This window comes from Dipodomys ordii, unplaced genomic scaffold, assembly GCF_000151885.1.
Source record: "Dipodomys ordii isolate 6190 unplaced genomic scaffold, Dord_2.0 Scaffold24, whole genome shotgun sequence".
NCBI classification, from domain to species: Eukaryota; Metazoa; Chordata; class Mammalia; order Rodentia; family Heteromyidae; genus Dipodomys; species Dipodomys ordii.
The window spans coordinates 6462782-6479193 of record NW_012267240.1 but is presented as its reverse complement, the minus strand read 5'-3'; the positions used below and the strand labels follow the sequence as shown (position 1 = coordinate 6479193).

Sequence of the window (16412 nt, the reverse complement as noted above, 5' to 3'; positions counted from 1 at the left end):
ATCTGTTTTTTGAAGTTTGACAGCAGCTAGACTATCCTGGATTCATGGTACCCTCTGATGGCCACCAGAGGAACTGCCTCACTTGTGTATGTTTCTTACCATCATTTTTTTTTCCCATCATTTTTTAACTTCAGCTGAAAAAAAATGAAGAGCTGGGTTGCTTCCACATAAACAGAGGCTGTACCTTCCTATCCCTTCCTAAATACTCGTCTTCCATGCAGCCTTTCTTTCCCCATCAAGGCTTTTGCCCCTTAGATTTCCTTCCTTCTGTCCTCAAGGTCCCTCTTCTTTGTTTGCCTTGCTTCTCACTTTGTTTGCCTTGCTTCCACCCCAACTTTCTTTCATTCTTACCTAATTACCACCCCTCCTTTCTTTGTAAATTAAAATTTGGGCTTGATAAGGTCTTGGTAATAAGAAGAAGGAGGTTTCAAATTTAGATCTAAAAATAATACTGTAATGAATATTAACCACCTGGTGTTATCTTAAAATCCCTTCAAGTTGTCTATGTCTCTCTCTCTTCTAATCAAAGTTTAAAATTCCATCCTTAGTATAAATTTTTTAACATTTAAACATATGCTTTTTTTTTTACTTTCAAACATTTTCATGATTTCTTCAAATATTTTTAAAATAGGCATTTTTTTTCCTACAAGACAGTTACAATATGTATTTGTGAGTTTTTTATGGAATGACTTCAGAGGCTATTCTGTATTTTCCTAGTATGTTTATGAGAATATGCATTTTAAAGTTTCCAATTACTGTTGAATAAAAATTTAGGCTACAGGGGCTGGGAAGGTGGCTCAGTGGTAGAGCGCTTGCCTTGCATGCATGAGGCCCTGGGTTCGATTCCTCAGCACCACATAAGCAAAAAGAAAAAAGCCGGAAGTGGTGCTATGACTCAAGTGGTAGAGCATTAGCCTTGAGCTGAAGAGTTCAGGCCCCATGACCGGACCCCCCCCTCAAAAAAAAATTAGGATACATAATTTGGAAATTTGAGTTTTTGGCCTTGTGTTCCCAATGCATTGATTTTTTTTTATAGAAAAGGATATTTCAATATTTTTTAACAGGTGGGCAAATTTATTATTTAAAATTGACTATTATTTTAAAGCCATTGTAAGTACAGGATTTAAATATCTAATTTTAATAAAAATAATAAAAATTTTAGAGTTTTTTATTGAGGTTAAAAAATGTAAAATAAAACTATTTTCCATTTTAAGAATGCAATTCAGAGGTATTTATACTTTGTACTGAGTGTAGCTATCACCTCTGTCTGGTTATAGGACATTTTCATTACTTCAAAAGGAAACCCATACCCAGTAGGCATTTCCCTTTTTCTCCTCCTCCCCTCAGTAGCCACTAACCTGCCTCCAACCCTGTGGACTTACCAGTTTCCCAGCACTGTTCCCCCCGCCCCTAGCATTGTATTACACAAGCTAGCTTAGTTAGAAGAATCTTATTGCCAGACATGGTGACACATTCCTGTAGACACATTCTTAGCACACTTTGGAGGTTGATACATGAAATCAGAACTAGCCTGGGATACATAGCAAAATCAAGGCCAGTGTTATTTGTGTCTGTCCGTCCCTCCATCTGTCCGTCCCTCCCTCCATCCTGGGGCCTGAACTCTGGGCCTGGGCACTGTCCCTCAGCTCTTCAACTGAGGGCAAGTGCTCTATTGCTTGAGCCACAGATGCTGAGGAATTGAACTCAGGGCCGCTTGCATTCAAGACAAGCACTCTACCACTGAGCCACCTTCCCAGCCCCAGGACCCTATCTCTTAATCCTTTGTCTCTAAGATCCCTCTCATGGACTAACAAATACTCAGATAGGAACTTCAGCATATTCAATTTTCAGTGTCTCCTTTCTTTTCTTTTCTTTTTTTTTTGGCCACTTCTCACCACATCCATACTTTGAGGGAAATTTAAGGTTAGTTTACTCACATTTTTGGAATACAAAGAAATTGGAAATAACTTGTGAAATTTTACTGTAATTGTTTCACAAAATAATGTGAGATATATTTCATTTTTTATGTTCAACTTAAGAGTGCATAATATTTAGAGAATTAGTACTTAGATTTTGATCTTCGTGAAAATCTGGTGATGCTTCGTTTTGTATCTGGTTTGGTTTATTCATTGACTCAAGTAAGAATTCCTGTGTTAGGCAGTTTGTCTTATCCTTAGGCTTACGCTGTCATGCCTGCTGTTCCATCCATTTTTCCTCCTATGACAGTATCTGTATTTCTTTCTGGCCTCTGCTTCTCTTACACTATCCTGGCAGTTCCATTTTTAAATATCCTTAATTCTCACCTATCAACCTTTTTAATTCTAGATCACATAATTAGTGCCTACCATTCAGATTAATATTGTCACTTAGCTCTCATATCATTGAAAGATTACTTCTTCTTTGATGGCAAGTGACAGTTCAGAATACTGTTGATGCTGTTTTATGAGAGGTAACTGCTCTTATGAAAAGTATAAAATATTTATCTGAGGAGATTTAAAAAACTATGATTTTGTGAAACAATTATTATAAAACTTCAAATGAGTTATTTCCAAGTTCTTAGTATTCCAAAAATCTGAGGAAACTTAATAACTTGTTAGATTTCACCGTAGACAAGGAGTTTTTCAGACAAAGCAAACTTTTAAAGAAGTACTTAGTATTTTGTTTATCTCCCATAGCAAAAAAAAAAAGAGATACTTCCTGATTAAAGTACATAGAGAAAATAGTCACAGATTCTGAAGGGAGATTTTTTTTTCTTTTGTGTGTGTGTTCTATGTTTGTGTTTGAATTGAGTTAAAGTCCATGTGTGTTACAGTGTTTATTAATGTTAATAATTAGGTACCAACTCATTTTAAGTTTATTTGAATACAAGAAACTAAAACCAGTGTTTTTTACTTCTACTTGGAAGAATTTTAAGATAGTATTAACTAGTATAGTGGGCTTTTGCCTTCACAGGGTTTGAGGAGAAAGCTTGTGTCACTATTAATGATATTAGCTGTCTAATAGGTCTAGTTTGTCCAGAGCCTGGCTCACGATGTAAGATGTTTAAATAAAGCCCGTTGAGACTTCCATGCCAGTTTTATGGAGAGTACCAGTTGCTTTTGAGTAATTTATTAGTCACTGTACTTGTTTTACATAGTTATTTTTACATTCTTACAAATAGGTTATGAAAATTTTCAAATTTTCATTTGCTCTTTTGTGCTAGTTATCATTATACTATTTTGTCACCTTTTGAAGAAGAAGACACAAGTCATTTTTCTAGTGCTGATTCATTGGTAGTAAAGTATCTGAAGGAGAAGTGTTTTAAAATTACTGAAAATATTGTAAAAGAGTATTAGGAAAATTATTAGTGTCCACTAAAAATAAGTATGTTACATACTAATCTTTCTATTGTTATAATTGCTCAGTTTTACTTGTTTCACATTTTTAATTAGTGTATATTAATTGTATAATGTAAGGGAAGTTCTGGGTGGTGTTTCATGCATGCACTTAATATACTTTGGTTACAATCAGTTATTCTTTCTTATCCTCCCCTTTTTACATTTCTCTCTAGAGAGAGACTTTTCTACACAGGGTACAGGTGCTTCAAACATATTCCCTCCCTTCCTATATCTATCTCATCCCACCTCCATATAATGTTCATGTCAATTTCTTTTTTTATTGTTATTATAAAAGTGATTTACAGAGCAGTTAGCAGTTACATTAAGTCAGATAATTAGTACATTTCTTTTTGGACAATTTCACTTCTTCCCTACCTCTCTTTCCCTCATGTCCATTTTTGAAGAAAGTCTTTTAAACTACATTTTAGGTGACCAGATCAATTTGATTTGATTGTGTCTTAAAACTTGGCCATCATTGTCTATACAAATGATAGATGAACAGTATTACTCTGTTTTTTAGGGTCAAGAAAAGTACGGGTTGCTAAATGTAACAAAAATTACTGAAAATGGGAAAAAGGTTCGGTAAGTACATAAATCTTTAATATTCTTACATGGACTCATCTGATTGAAGTAAATGGAAATTTATAATTGTATTTTAATAGAAGCAGTTAAAAGAATTAGAAGTTATAATTGTATATTTTCTAGTCTAATATGAGATTGTGGTAAAATATGTCTTAAGTTATATTAAATTCAGAGATAATAAGAGGATCCTGAAGAAGCAATTTCTTGTAATATTACTGGTTATTTTCAGCAAGCAATGGTTTAAAAAGCCAAAAGCACACTGAGCAGTATGTGAAAAATAAATTTACCATTTCCCCTTTCTAGTGGAAGTCAGCATTGAGTCTCTTCAATTTTAGTGCTTTCCTTCAGAGATTGTGTGTGTGTGTATGTGCAAATGTTTGCTTATAGTAGATTGAATTTGTATTTGTCTATTTGTTTGTTTAGTATGGGGCTTGAACTTAGGACCTTGCTCACTCACTTGGCTTTTTCCTATTAAGGATAGAGCCACAACTCCACTTATGGCTTTTTGCTGGTTAATTGGTCTGGCTTTGAACCGAGAGCCTCAGATCTCATCCTCCCGAGTACCTAAGATTACAGGCTTAAGCCACCAGTGCCTAGCAAGTCGTTTAGTTCTTGGTGGTACTAGGGTTTGAACTCTCAGAGCCTTGTGCTTACTAGACAAAGGCTCAGCCACTTGAGCCACACCATTAGTCCTTTTTGCTTCAGTTATTTTTTAGATAGGGTCTCTACATTTTGCTGGAGCCAACCTTGGAACAACAAAATCTTCCTGCCTTCTGTGGAGCTGGAGTTACAGATATGAACCACCATGCCCAGTTTGTTTGATAACATGGTCTCATTAACTTTTTGCCTAGGTTGTCCTTGAACGTTCATCCTCTGAATCATTCTTTATTAGCTGGGATTATAGGCATGCCTGACTTATTTTATTTTTATTTTTTTGTTGGTTGTGGGACTTGAAATCTGGGTCTGGGCGCTGTCCCTGAGCTCTTCAGCTCAAGGCTGGCACTCTACCACTTGAGTCAAGCTCTCCACTTTGGTTTTCTAATGGGTTATTGGAGATAAGAGTTAATGGACTTTTCCTGCCTTGGCTGGCTTGGAACTGCCATCCTCAGATTTCAGTTTGAGCCACCAGCACCTGGCTTAAAAGTCCTTTTACAGTTTGTCTTGGAGATGGTTCCATTTCGTTGCATGTAGAGCTGCTGCAGCATACTTACATATTGTGTCACTGTGTCAGTTACTTTAGCCATTATTCATTTGCAAGTATGTAACTATGTCTGGCTATTGGCAGATATTTAGCAATTTTACAATGTTTCCTATTCTCAGCAGTTAAACATTTTGTATGGTTCCTGTATGTAAAGATGCTTGTAGGATAGATTTTACAAAGTTGGCATTGCTAGGTCATATCCTAGGTTACCATATCATAGTACTCTGGAAATTGAAACATTTCTTGCCTACAATAGCAGTGCATTTCCCACATATTTTAGTCATTTCCGGTGGAGATTCAAAAGCAAATGATATGTTTATTTGTATTCTTTTTTAGTGGAAAATTATGTCATTTCAGTGTTTTGTTGAATTATCTCTTTATTCTCTTTCTGTTGAGTGTTAGCATTTTGGGTTGATATTTCACGCCTCCAAATGAATTAAGGAAATTAAAGTAAATTGTATTTCTCCCAGGTTTTAAAAAGCAGCTAACATTTGTGGGTTTTTTTCCATAAATTGAATTGGTCTGTTAATAGTTTACAAGTATTTGAATTTTTTCATGTTTTTTTTTAAGTGAACTATCTTTGTCAGATTGATATTTGAAAGTTTTTTAAGTGCTCTAAAAAAAACCAGCTTTACAGATTCTAGTTCCTAAACCAGTTTCTTGGTAGGATTCACTTATAAATCATGCCTTTATTTTTCTCATTTTCTGCTTTTGGCATGTGTCTTGTGAATAGACCTTGGCCGTGTTTTATTCGTGGAGAGAGGATGTTGTTGTTTGGTATTTTGTTTGTTATGTTTTGTGACCCAGGCTTCCCTGGAAATTAAGGTTCCTCTTATCTCAGCTCTGGGGTTACAGGCATGTACCACAAACAACATCCCACCTCTGAACCTGCCTCACTCTCCTTCTCCCTCTCCCAGCTTGTAGTCTGTTGTGGCATACAATTTTAGTTAAAATACATGAAAATTTCCCCATATACATCTTAAATTGGAAAAGGTAGGATTGTTTTAATAGCCTTTGAAAATAACTGCATGTTTTTATGTTACTCTAACTCTACATAGTAGTTTCTTAACAGTAGAACTGAAGACTAAAACTCAATGAACTTTTCATACTCAATTACAAAAGCCATTGACCTTTTTTGAACTTGGTTGAATTTTCGTACATAATTTTACATCAAGTTGTAGATCAATAAGTAAACTCAGTGAACTTCCAATCCTCTATTTTTCTATGTTTCAAGTATCTAAAAGTACTTGTTGAGCCTGACACTAACGGTTCACATCTGTAATCCTAGCTACTCGAGAGGCTGAGATCTGAGGATTGTGATTCAAAGCTAGTCCAGGCATGAAAGTCTGTGAGACTCTTAATCTTCAATTAACCACCAGAAAACTGAAGTGAAGCTGAGTCTCAAAGTAGTAGAACACTAGTCTTCAGCAAAAGAGGTCAGGGACAGTGCCCAGGCCCTGAGTTCAAGCTCCATAACCAACAACAACAACAAAGGAAAATCTGAGGTTTGTCAAAGTATAAAAAGTAAAATAAATAAAAATCTCATTTGGATTACCAAAGTGCTAGTAATTTACACTTGTAATCCTACCTTCTCAGGAGGCTGATATCTGGAGGATTGTGGTTTAAAGTCTAGTAGCCTTTCTCTGTAAAGTAACAAGGAAAAAGTCAGGCTGGAGGCATGGCTCAAGTGGTAGAGCAGCAACAGAGCAAGCAAAGCCCCCCTGTATCCCTCCCAAAGTTGGGATTAGTAACAACTAAATTGTAGATAATTATTAGCAACTAGGGAGATTTATTTTTTTAATTTGGTTGACTAGTGGGAGCTTTAATTGAATATTTTTATCATTACAGAAAGAACTGGTTGTCTTCTTGGGCAGTGTTACAGGGTTCATCTTTACTTTTTACCAAAACTCAAGGAAGTAGTACAAGTTGGGTAAGTATTTCTTCTCTGTAGGAAGTTTATACACTTAAGTTATGTGGATAGTATTATGCCTAAATTTCAGGAAGTAATTCCCAAAGTCCTTGTTATATCAAGTGTATATGTAAAAATAAATGAAGGTTTCATAAAGATTTTTTTTTTATTCTAAGAGAAAGAAAACTAATTAGTTGTATGAAGTTAAGTCTAATTAGTTATGCATAATAAATATGAAGCAAACTGCATAATGGTCATTTATTTGAGAATTACTGATACTAAAAGTTGAAAGTTTGGTATGTGGGCCAAGGCAGGTGGGATAGAGCAGTGTGTTTGAGAAATAGTCATCTAATGAACATTATTTAATGAGGCAGGTTAAAGAAAAAAAACAAACCTTTAAAAATTTAAAGATGGCAAGAGAAAACTCCAGCACTTAATCATTTACAGGATGGTAGCATTTTATTTGATGTTTTTGCTGTAGAACCCCTTGTATAAATCAGAGCTCAAACATTTTAATGCTGACAAAAGGTGCAGAGTTTTTGTATTTACAGTCTAAAGTTGTGTTATTGTGTTACTATGTGTCAGTAGTGAAACACAGGTTAAAAATCTACTGAGGTAGCCAATTTTGAAATTGTATAATTCTTAGGAGATTAAATTTAGGTATTTAATTATTTGATTTTTTGCCTTCAAATGAAATTTTACTAATATTGTTACAAAAATGTAATAATAAAACTAAATAAAACATAGTCTTGAGTTTAATTCTCTAAAGACTGAATGGATTTAGAATAAGGTGAAATGCATGGCTCTACAGTGAATTCTTAAATTTTAAGACCTCAGACTATCTTGCTTTACCTATTCACATATATTAAAGAAATGAAAATGAAGTTAAATGACCCAAGTAAAAGCAAGTAATATTATTTCACTAAAAAGCATGTAAGTCTGTATAATGTATTTTAGTTACTACTGCATTCATTAATACCAAACTTTGACAGAAAATAGAAGCTGTTTCTTAATCCTGGAACTAGGGGTATTGGAAAGGATTTGAAAGAATTCTAGTTTTGTTTTTCTGCTCAATTATCAACTATATCTATTGTATGTAAGATGTGTAAAGTTTCTACAGTGAACCCTATCTGACCTGAGGAGGAGTCTCAAAGGCTAGCAGAAAAGTCCAAAAGACAAAAATCACCTATAGTGAACTCATCTGTCTAGGAGCCCTTGGGAAAGTGCTTCATTGAGGCTGGTTTCAAGAGCCATTTTTATTCCTTTGGTGTCCTTCAATTTGAGTTTGGATGATTTCTGTTAAGGCGCCATTATTGTAAAAGAATGTGTAGCTTTAAAAAGCTGGTGGTTCATGCCTGTAATCCTAGCTACACAGTATGCTGAGATCTGAGGATCAAGGTTCAAAGCCAGCTGAGGGAAGGGAAGTCCATGAGATCTCCATTTTATCACCAAAAACTCAGAAGTGGAGCTGTGGCTCAGTGGTAGAATGTTAGCCTTGAGCTGAAGAGCACAGGGTCAGTGCCCAGACCCAGAGTTCAAGCCTTACAACTTAAACCAAGTTCAAGCCTTACAACCAAAAACAAATTATATCCATACTGAGTGTAAAAACCTAAGTAATCCACTTGAAGAAATAGCAGGTTCAGATCTTAGCCTCACCTCAGGGCACATGCTTATTGATGGAATGCTAAGAAAATGACCTATACTGCTCAAAATTATTTTAAATAATTATCCATGCCTTGTATTTCTTTTTCCTTTTTGCAGAGAATAGATAGAATTGAGTAAATCAGATACACATATGCCACTTGCAATTCCATTTGTAAGGTGAATTTTATGTACGTACTCTATCATCCAAAGCTGTAGTGAGCCTTTCCTTCTCCCTTAGAAAAGTTTTCTGAAAAATGCTAGTCATCTACCAGACTATTCATTCAGAAACATGAACATACATGTTTGTTCCTCCCCCTCTCCTTGACCTCATTTCACTTCAGAAATGTCTGTAAATATCTATTGTTTGTTTAATGGACATAAAAGCCTGCAGTGCTCTTAGCATTGTGTTAAGCTTGGGGATTTAAAAGTAAATAGCACAGTCTTGGTCTTCATTGTTTACATTGGAGTCAGCAAGACTGGCAAGTGAACAGTTCCAATATAACACAACATACGTTGTGTTCCTTCTCAGTTACAGTTTATCATATTTCTTGAGTACTAAAAAACGCCCCTCTCCCCCATAAGTATCAGTATTAAAACATTCATTTGTACATGCTTCAACTTTCTAAATATAGTTATTCTTTTAGTCCAGATAATGCTTTTTTGTGAGGGGTTATCCTATGCATTATAGAGCATCTTAATAGATGACTCTCACCTTCACTTCTAATTGTGAGTACTAAAAATGTCTCCAGACATTTCCATGTGTACCCAGAGGACAAAATCACATCTGCTCTAGAGGAAGAACCAGTATCCTAGAAGAAGGGAAAAATCAAGCTAGATGGTAAGAGCACTTGAAAGAGATGACTTGGAAAGTGATACCAGAGGACATTGCCTAGTAGGTCACCATGTGGAAGCCCAGAGATTTCAGAACACATGATAGAGGCCCAGATATGAGTCCTTCTTATTACTCTTCAGGTATAATATAAGCTGTGTGTGAATATAAGCTGTGAAACTTCAGTTTAAATCTGTAAAGCATCCATCTTAAAAATAAAACATGAATGTATGTAATAACAAAGACAATATGCTCTGAGCTGGGCATTAGTGGCTGACAACTGTAATGCTAGTTATTGAGGAGGCCATCTGAAGTTTGAGATTTGAAGCCTGCCCAGACGGGAAAATACACATGGCTGTTAATCTACATTGAGCCACTAGAAAGCTGGAAATGTGGCTCAAATGATAAAAGCACCCCTCAGCATTGAGTGAAAAAACCAAGGAATAACTGGGCCCTGAGTTCAAACTTGAATACCACCACCTTCCCCCTACCTAAAACAAACAAGTTCTAGGGCTTTTCCAAAATTGCCTAGTTTAGCTTTGCTTGTGTTGTGTCTGCTCATTGAATTGTACTCTTGTCTATTGAGTTTTGTTGTATTTTTCTTCCCTTGTATGCCATTTTGCCATTGAGCATTGACATGATCATTTTCTTCCCTTTTCTCATCAAGTCATTTTGCCAACCCGGCTCAATCTCTGAATTCTTGCTTTCGCTGCTTTCTTCCTGGAAAAATTCTGTCAGTCATCGGCCTGCTGTCGCATATATAAAGTCTGATCCTGTTTCAGCTGTCACTGTATGTGTTCTTGTTGCATACCCTTTGCTACAATCTATCTCTCTCTATATACATATTTTTCTCTGGCCATGAGTAAATTGGTGGGGAAGCCAGGGTATACATGTATTTGTCAATTTGCAAATAAGAACATTATCAAATTTTCCTCTATAGGAGTTAAGCATCTGAGTGTGTATTATACCCTTACCAAATAGTGCTGCATTTTTTTCTACTCTGATGGTGAAAAAAAGATTTCAGTGTGATTTATGTGCACACACATTCATAGATCTATATACTATGATATATTTTAGATGCACACACACATGCATATGTACACACACACTGATAGAAGTTGAGCCATTTCCTTTCCTTTCTGTGAACTAAACTAACTTCTAGGTATTTTTCCATTTTAAAATAGGAATTGTTACTTTATAATAGAGGTAAATACAAGGTAATTTATTTGATTTATTGCTGATATAAAATTAGATTTAATTCTTTGTGAATAAGTATATATGCATGAAAACTACATAAAGATTTTCCCCTTTTTCTAAAATGAAGTTTGGGAGTAATCAGTCCAAACCAGAATTCACAGTGGACCTAAAGGGGGCAACAATTGAGATGGCATCTAAGGATAAATCCAGCAAAAAGAATGTATTTGAGGTAAGACTTTTTTTTTTTTAAGTTATTTAGGATAATATTCTTGCATCTTGATAAGTCACTTTATGTCATTACTTAAGAAGGAACTAGTGGTATAAAATAGGAACTTTGTTTACATAAGTTACTGATTTTTCAGGCCTTTCATAAATCCTGCCATTCCTCATGACAATGAAAATGACATGGCTTGTTTTACCTGCCAAATCTAATGCTACAGATCAAAAATGGGAAGTATTGACATTGTGAGGCTGTGCATGTTTGAAGACAGGGATATCTCCTACCTTCCTCTCAGTTTTGCTGGCAAACTAAAACCAGTTTTAAAAAACTAAACAACCTTCACCCTTTGTTATTCAAAACCCTCCACAGTAGTAAGATTTGAAAATCTCTAACAGAGTACGATTGTAGGGTGGTTGACTGGCTTGACCAACTCTCTAGAAGGATGCATAAAGGAAAAGCACTGTTTTATGAAGTAACTCTGCAACTTCATTAGTGGATTGCTGATGGTAAGGGCTCTATGTTCAAATAAATTCAACAAATACATGTATACTTAATCCCTATCTCAAAAAAATTACAGTTTGAGGTCTTAAAAATCTTCCTAAGCTTTCTAATCAAGTATTTTCCAAGTTCATAATAAGTAAGTTTTTAAAGTTCATTTGTTTTTAGCACAGTACCTTTCTTGGTATTCCAAGAAATACAAATAATTTCTTTCTTGGTATTTTTTCGTTGTGAAAATATGTTTGAAGAAATGGCTTCTGAGACTACTGTTTGGTACACAATGCCACATGTTCTTCCACGAAAAGCAAACTCCCTTAGAGAGAAAATGTGAGAATTATTTTTTATAATTGCCTCAACATTTATGCTTAGTCAAGTGTAAGAAACTTGAAAGAGATGATACATCGGTTAGTTTTTATACATCTTGTAAAATAAAATACTGTATCCTTATTTCATCATTTGACACTTAATTTAGGAAAATTTCTGCCCAAAAGATACAATATTTGATTGTATCCTGTCCTTATACTCAGCTATTACATTTGCCTAGTAAGTGGGAAATATTAAAAATCTATCATTTTTTTCTGTTTTCATAACCACATAGATAAAGTTTTCAAGCTATGTAAAAATGTCTTAGATGTTTATTTCTTTATGAATATATTTTATTTCAATTCCAGGTCACAACTTTGATATTTGACATACATTTAAGTGATAAACTACAATTTCTGCATTTTTTATTGTATTTCTCTGTTGGCATTGAGATCCTGAACAATTAGTTTAATTGAGATTTTATTATGAAAACAACTTCATATTTTATAAACTATTATGATACTATTTTACACTATAAAAAAGATATTCCATAGCTACCTAGTATCTTTCATTGCTATTAATACACAATACTTAATTGGTTGTTTGGTAAACGTTGAATTTTGGTTGAAAGCACTGACTATACTCTTTCCTCGCCCTTTTCCTTTTTCCTAAAGTTGAAGACTCGTCAAGGAACAGAATTGCTAATTCAATCTGATAATGATGCTATTATTAATGACTGGTTTAAAGTTCTTACTAGTACTATCAGTAATCAGGTAAGTGTTTGGCTTCGTTAAAACTTTTATTTCAGAGCTGTTTTAATTTTATAATTGCTTATTTCATATCCAGGCTCCAGTTGATATATGAAAAATCTGTTTCATATATAGACACATACAGAATATATTACTCTATAGAAATGAGAATGACAGTGATCACTCCATCACTGCAGTGACTGTTGACATAGATGATTTATGTTTGCACTTGTATAATGTTTACTGAGTCACTGAGTTTGAAACAGTATTTCTACTAGGTATTCCTCAAAAAAGAAATGGCTCAAGGAGATGGAACAAGTAGTGCATATACTTATTATCTGGCTGAGTGAATGAAATGGCAGTTCATAGTGGAATGAAGTCCCAGACAAAACAGTAAAATGGATGTAGCTCTCTCTCTTCATTAGTACCCCTTTCTAGTGACATCTGTCTATAGTTTTTCTACCCCGTCCCTTCTGAAAGTATTCAGTACCCTCATGTTACTGGGTCAATTTCTTACTTAACAACCAAAAATACCTTCACATTTGTATTCTGCAACCATGCTTGTAAAAGTATTAATAGGCAGCCCAGCTTACGCACTTTTATCTTAACCTTTTGCCATATGGGGACATGCCTTCACATGACTAGCATTTATCAGTGACAGAAATGAAAAATGATATGAAAGTTATATCTCTTCTAGCAAATAAGCCCTGAAGCTGTATATAAATACTTATTTTGTAGCTTCTAGCATTATATGGTATTTATGAATTTTATCCCTTTTCATTTATTCCCAAACTGTGGGCAGGCATATATTCATACCACAATAAGAATGATCTTTTAACAGTTTGACTTCTTTAATAATGGCTCTTTGATTGATTAATTGATTGATTATATCTGTCATGGAGTGTGAACTTGGGGCTTGGGCACTGTCTCTTGGCTTTTTTGTTCAAGGCCAATGCTCTGCCACTTGAGCCATAGCTCTACTTCTGGCTTTTTCTGTGATTAATTGGAGATAAGAATCTCTCATGAGCGGGCACTTTTCCTGCCAGGCCTTGCTTCAAACCAAAATCCTCAGATCTCAGCCTCCTGAATAGCTAGGATTGAAGGCATGAATCACCAGTGCCCAGCTATTTTTATTTTTAATGGTTTTTTTTTTTAATAATGCAGTGGATTGAACTCAGAATCTTCCACATGCCAGACAAGCACTCTGCTCCTGAGCTACATCCCCAGCCCTAAATGCCATTGCTTATATGAAACTTCCTAATGTCAAAACCTTTTGTGGCACTCATTAAAATTAATCTAAGCCAAATCTAACTATTCAGATGTACTTTGTACTCTATCCACTGTAGGTTTCCAGCTGTAATTGCAGTAATCCATTCACTTTACCTTGAAAGCATATTATGCAGTCAGTTTGATATGAGTGCCTTGTTCACTGGCCAGATGGCAACATGCAGTCAAGTACTGCACCTTTCTGTGTATAGGTTACAGTGAAAGGTAAAATTGCCAAATACAGATAATGAAACAGTAAATAAAATGTGTTGAGTGTTAAATTGGTATTATGAAAAGACTGATTTTAAGGATCAACCTAGTGGTTGGTCAGAGATGTATTGCAGGGAAAGTACTGTTTTAAATTGAGGCCTGTAGGATCAGGAAATAAGCAGAGGGAAGAGAGAACAATTATTTACTATAACTTAAAAATACTGTTTACGAAGTGTCAAAAGATAGGATTACAAGATGTGCACAATCTCTCTAAAGAAAAAGTATAAGGAAAACTGTAAAACTTTTCTTGAGAGACATTAAAGAAAAGCCTAATTAAATGAGAACTATATTGTGTTCATGGACTAAAAGATTGAATCATGTATGAATATAAATTACTTTACAAATTTACGAGATTTTTGAGCCTCATTCAAAATCTAAGTAATTTTTCTGGTAGAACATGATAAACTTACTTCAAAATTATACAGAAATACAAAGGGATAAACAATGTCCAAGAGACTTTTAAGTGAGAAAGTAAAAGGACTTCTGTATCATATATTACAACATTTTAAAGCTATATTAATTAACATAGTGTGTTACCATGTAGGGATAGACATCCAAACCTGTGGAATAGAATAAGGAACCTAGAAACAGACTGCCATGCCTGTAGACTATTTATGCCAATTATAACACTGTAGAACCGTGAGGAAGAATGAGCTTTTCAGTAAGTAGCGTTAGTGGGATCTCGAAGAAGAAACAGGAGCTAGCCCTTACACAAAAATTTATTTAGATACAAATGGAGTAAAGACCTCAGGATGGAATACAAAGTATTTAGTTTCAAGAATTCGGTCCGGGTTTTAACCTGTAAAAGTTACCTTGGTAGTAACCAGTTGTCAATGAGTTCTAAATTTCTTTTACTTCTTAATCTTCAGGAGTCTGTGAGTAAAAGTCTTTCACTTTTACCACAGCAAATACTGTCATCATAGATAGTGTGATTGTCATATTCATGGGTATAAGTCCTCCTGTCTTGTCACAGAATGTAGGTGATGGTATCTGATAGTGTAGCCTGGCTTTCTAACTGCTGCTAGTGCCACTCAAACATACACTAGATCAAATGGGGCAGGATAGTATTGCCAACAATATACAACTACTTTCCTGTGAGCTACTAGCAGTATTTTTTCTCTCTCTCTCTCTCTCTCTTTTTTTCTTTTTACTTATTTTTTCTTGTCGGTTGTGGGGCTTGAACTCGGGGCCTAGGCACTGTCCCTGAGCTCTTCAGCTCAAGGCCAGCACTCTATTTCTTGAGCCACTTCCGGTTTTCTGGTGGTTAATTGGAGATAAGACTCTCAGGTACTTTCCTGCCCTAGCTGGCTTTGAACTGTGATCCTCAGATCTTAGTCTCCTGAGTAGTTGGGATTACAGGTATGAACTACCAGTGCCTGTCTGTCTGTCTGTCTCTCTCTCTCTCTCTGTCTCTCTCTCTCTCAATTACATCAAGAGGAAGAAACAGTAAAGATGTATCAAATCTTTTTTCTTTTTTGTAGTACTGATGTTTGAATTCAGGGCCTTAGTCATCCTAGGCAGGCACTGTATTGTTTAAGCCACACCCCAGAGCTCTCAAATCTTTAAATTGAACATACTGTACACTCGTTTTTTTCTCCCAAATTCAATCAGAAGTCAATTACTGGTCATTTGGAGAATTATACTACTTCAAATTAAGTAATACTAGAAGTAATGTTATTTGGGAAACTTCTCACCAATAGGCAGTAGAAACTGATGAAGCGGTTGAAGAGGAGGTACCAGATTCACCAGGATTAGAAAAGCAGGATAAAGAAAAAGATCAAAAGGAGCTTAAAAAACTTCGTTGTAAGTAGTTATTTTCCTTATTTTGTTAATTGTTTGAGTGAGCATCTTAGTTTTCATAGTGTTTAAATAAGCTTTATGCAACAGCCAATATCTGAAAAAGTTACAATATTTAGTTGCAGCTCAGTATTCCAGTAGTCTTTCTTCTTGCAAACTCATTATTGTCATTGTTCAACTTCATAGTTTATATTATATGATAACATTTTTGTCATCATAATTCATATGAATACTGTCAGGTGTTGTTAAACTTGAAGGGAAAATTGTACATATGGAATCATTTGTAGGTATTTATTGACTGTTTAAAGATTTTACATAAACTCTTAAGAAGTCCATAGTCATGGAATATATTACATTCCGGCCACCAGGCAGCTGTGTCTACACTATGACATCTGTCCATGTGCACAGATACATTTAGCTTGTTACAAATAAAAGTAACTAACAGCAATTAGATACTGTTCTTCGTTACCATTTAGTGAAAGGGACAGAGCTAAAGCCAGAAGTTTTAAGAAGAGTATTTTCTAATATAAACTATTAAGTGTATTATTGAAATAGGCCATTTGCTGTGAC

At 35.0% G+C, this 16412-nt stretch overlaps 1 protein-coding gene across 3 annotated transcripts in view; it reads left to right on the top strand.

Moving 5' to 3' along the window:
- Window positions 1-16412, top strand: part of Arhgap12 (Rho GTPase activating protein 12) — an 83406-nt gene that overhangs the window by 57979 nt on the left and 9015 nt on the right. For all 3 annotated transcript variants that reach the window (XM_013014694.1, XM_013014693.1, XM_013014692.1), the window contains 5 exons: window positions 3898-3959; window positions 7009-7090; window positions 10867-10968; window positions 12435-12533; window positions 15746-15848. In XM_013014694.1, the coding sequence (XP_012870148.1) occupies window positions 3898-3959; window positions 7009-7090; window positions 10867-10968; window positions 12435-12533; window positions 15746-15848 (448 nt within the window). The remainder of the gene's footprint in view (window positions 1-3897; window positions 3960-7008; window positions 7091-10866; window positions 10969-12434; window positions 12534-15745; window positions 15849-16412) is intronic.